At 36.5% G+C, this 2,679-nt stretch overlaps 1 protein-coding gene across 1 annotated transcript; it reads right to left on the bottom strand.

The window, feature by feature from the left end:
• Positions 1-593: 593 nt before the first annotated feature.
• On the bottom strand, positions 594-2,196 carry LOC143556052 (myb-related protein 306-like). Its single transcript, XM_077045483.1, has 3 exons — positions 2,028-2,196; positions 1,738-1,867; positions 594-1,655 (listed from the first exon to the last, which is right to left on the bottom strand). Exons 1-3 carry the CDS (start codon positions 2,158-2,160, stop codon positions 929-931), a joined length of 990 nt encoding a protein of 329 aa, XP_076901598.1. The 5' UTR covers positions 2,161-2,196; the 3' UTR covers positions 594-928.
• Positions 2,197-2,679: the final 483 nt, after the last annotated feature.

Genomic DNA, 2,679 nt, shown 5'->3' with positions numbered 1-2,679 from the left:
TTATAACTTGTCATATTTGAATAATCAAGATTATTAATACACTCCGACTAAATAATAGTACCGGAAGTAGTGATTGATCAATTCTTGTCGGCAACTTGGACTTTTATAATGGACACCTGCTTAGACACGATAAGACCTGTTTAACAAATAAGTGCACTATACAATTTTATACTTTTTTTTATAAATTTATAATTAAAAGTAAGATGCTAGAGTACATTATATCTCCTTCTTGGTACATAAAACGTATAACTGTCATGCTTAAATCAACAAAGTCAATTGTTAAACGAGTCGTTTTCTTGTTTGATACTTGTGTTAATCATGTCGCCTCTAACATGTTAAACACGTTAAGACACGAACTAACAGCCCCAAGCCCACCATCTCCTGTTTCGGGGAAAATCCGTCGCCCAAAGACCCACTGCGATAAAACCCGTAAAGATCGGATTCGAACATGAGTCCTTGCGGTCTCCAGCCCAAATTGTCACTCCCTCTTCAACATCGGTTAAGCTAAAGCTCATTGGCAATTTAATTTAGAATTCAAGATAAAGTTAAAAACCTAATTCTCATTCATCATTGTCTTAGATATGGCCAGTATAAAGAAGCCCAGAGTACAAAGATTTGTTCTAAGATGATGAGACTTACTATGCATCACGCTTATAGATAAACCCTATCACTCGCATTTACTCGACCAAACGTGGCGTTTACATTATCATGTCGCTTAGCAGAGTAATAACGATATATGTGTAAGAGGTTTTCGTAGTTGAGAAAAAAGAAAAAAGAAAATTTACACTTCTTCCTAACACTTTCAAGAAAATAAAGAGAAAAAACACAAACAAACAGGCTTCTTGTTTACGATTGATAGACGGCCTAGATTCGATTAGCAGTTGTGTATTATCTAGTCACGAATGACTTGCATAATGCGAAGAAAGAGTTAAAACAACCCATCAGTTTCTTCTAAGGAAAGATCCATAAGTGTATCTTTAGGTTCTTGACCAGTAGTATCATCCAGAAGCCATTTCTCTAGAAAACCAAGAGGTGGTAGTTGAACATTTTCAGCATTCGGTTTCCTTTCATCAGGGAATAAACTTATCGCTTCATGCGAAACCGATTGGGAAACTTCTGAGTTACTGCTGTAGTTTGAGTTGTTGAATCCAAACTGCAATGAATTCTCAAAGGTTTCATGACTTGAAGGACTTGGAAACTGTTCCTTGAAAGAGTTCTTAGTCTCAGTAGTATCAAGGCTTTCCAAGCTTGCATGTGAAGGTTTTTTAGGGTTCTTAATCCAGTTAGGAAGCAACCGCGCAATGTTTTCCGCACTAGACGTGTAAGTACTTGTACTGTTATTCATCTGTGGTGGTGGTAGCATAGATGAAGATGATTCAGGCAGATTGATAGACTTATTGTCAAGAGATAAAGCTTCAGTAAGAGCTTGTTTAGCCATGTGAATATCAGTTTGAAGCCTTCTCTCCCATTTACCTTTAGATATGCCAGTTTCTGATGATAATGATGAGTTCGAACCACTTGAAAGATGATGGTTTTTGTCATTAGATATTGAGTTGTTTTGGATCTTGTTAATCTTCTTTTTCAAATGAGTGTTCCAGTAATTCTTGATATCATTATCTGTTCTTTGCGGAAGATAAGAAGCTATAGCTGCCCATCTACAAAATATATGTTAACCAAACCCTACATCAAGAACACATAAAGATGATATTTTTAACATGATAATCACTAGCTTTAAACCTGTTGCCAAGAAGGGCTTGCAAATGGATGATCATGTTCTCTTCTTGATTGGTGAAGCTACCACGTTTAATACCTGGCCGAAGATAATTCGTCCATCGTAGTCTGCAACTCTTACTACATCTTAACAGACCTGACAAAGATTTGAAGTTAGAAAAACTAAGTCAAACAGTTCATTGAAAAAGAAGGTTGCAGGATACAATAAATACCCTAATTTATTGACTCTAACAAACCCACATGTAAACAAGAATCTTTATTGAAAAATAAAAATCAAATAAGAATAACATATATACCAGTATTGGTTGGAACAGATTTCCAGTTACCAGGACCATGTTTTTGGATATAAGATACAATGATGATGTCTTCTTCTGGAGTCCATGGACCTTTCTTCACTTCTGTTTTGTCACAACAAGGTGGTCTGCCCATGGTGATCTACCTTAGATTGCTTAACAGTTGATCAAGATCTTGTTTCAGCCTAGCTAGCTATTATAGGATATATATAAACAGCAAGACAAGGGTTTTTGGATAGGTGTGTACCGCTTTATACACTATATATAGATATATCGATGGTGGTGATGATTCAAAAACTCAACCAAGATAGGCATTGACATGAGGTAATATAAACGGTGGTGGTGATTCAAAAGCTGACTCAAGGACATTGACATGAGGTAATATAAAGGTTGGTTGAACCTACTGTTCTTAAATTTCTTCATGGACCTGAAAAATAAGTCAACAAAGAAGATTTTTTTGTCATTTAATATGGAAAGCTTTAGCTAGCTCAACTAGCGTTGGAGATGGAGTAAAGATTTGAGAATATAGGCAGCTGTAGCGTTTAAGTTTAACCCGATCTCAATTAGATTTTACTGCATTGTGCCTTCGGGGCTCGGGCAGAGGGTTTCCTCGGAACATAAGATGGTGGGCTCGGGTCACTCAATGATGTCTGTG

The sequence above is a fragment of the Bidens hawaiensis genome, unplaced genomic scaffold, assembly GCF_021521415.1.
Source record: "Bidens hawaiensis isolate Kalapana, Puna unplaced genomic scaffold, B.hawaiensis_p1.1 tig00018428_1, whole genome shotgun sequence".
NCBI classification, from domain to species: domain Eukaryota; kingdom Viridiplantae; phylum Streptophyta; class Magnoliopsida; order Asterales; family Asteraceae; genus Bidens; species Bidens hawaiensis.
The sequence above is the reverse complement of the archived record's forward strand: the minus strand, read 5'-3'. Positions and strand labels throughout refer to the sequence as shown.

Excerpts from the sequence above, each read along its gene's own strand:
- LOC143556052 (XM_077045483.1), bottom strand. The coding sequence starts at position 2,160 with ATGGGCAGACCACCTTGTTGTGACAAAACAGAAGTGAAGAAAGGTCCA. Across the intron at positions 1,868-2,027 it reads ATCTGTTCCAACCAATACTG|GTCTGTTAAGATGTAGTAAG; the intron begins GTATATATGTTA and ends AATCTTTGTCAG. Across the intron at positions 1,656-1,737 it reads CAAGCCCTTCTTGGCAACAG|ATGGGCAGCTATAGCTTCTT; the intron begins GTTTAAAGCTAG and ends TATATTTTGTAG.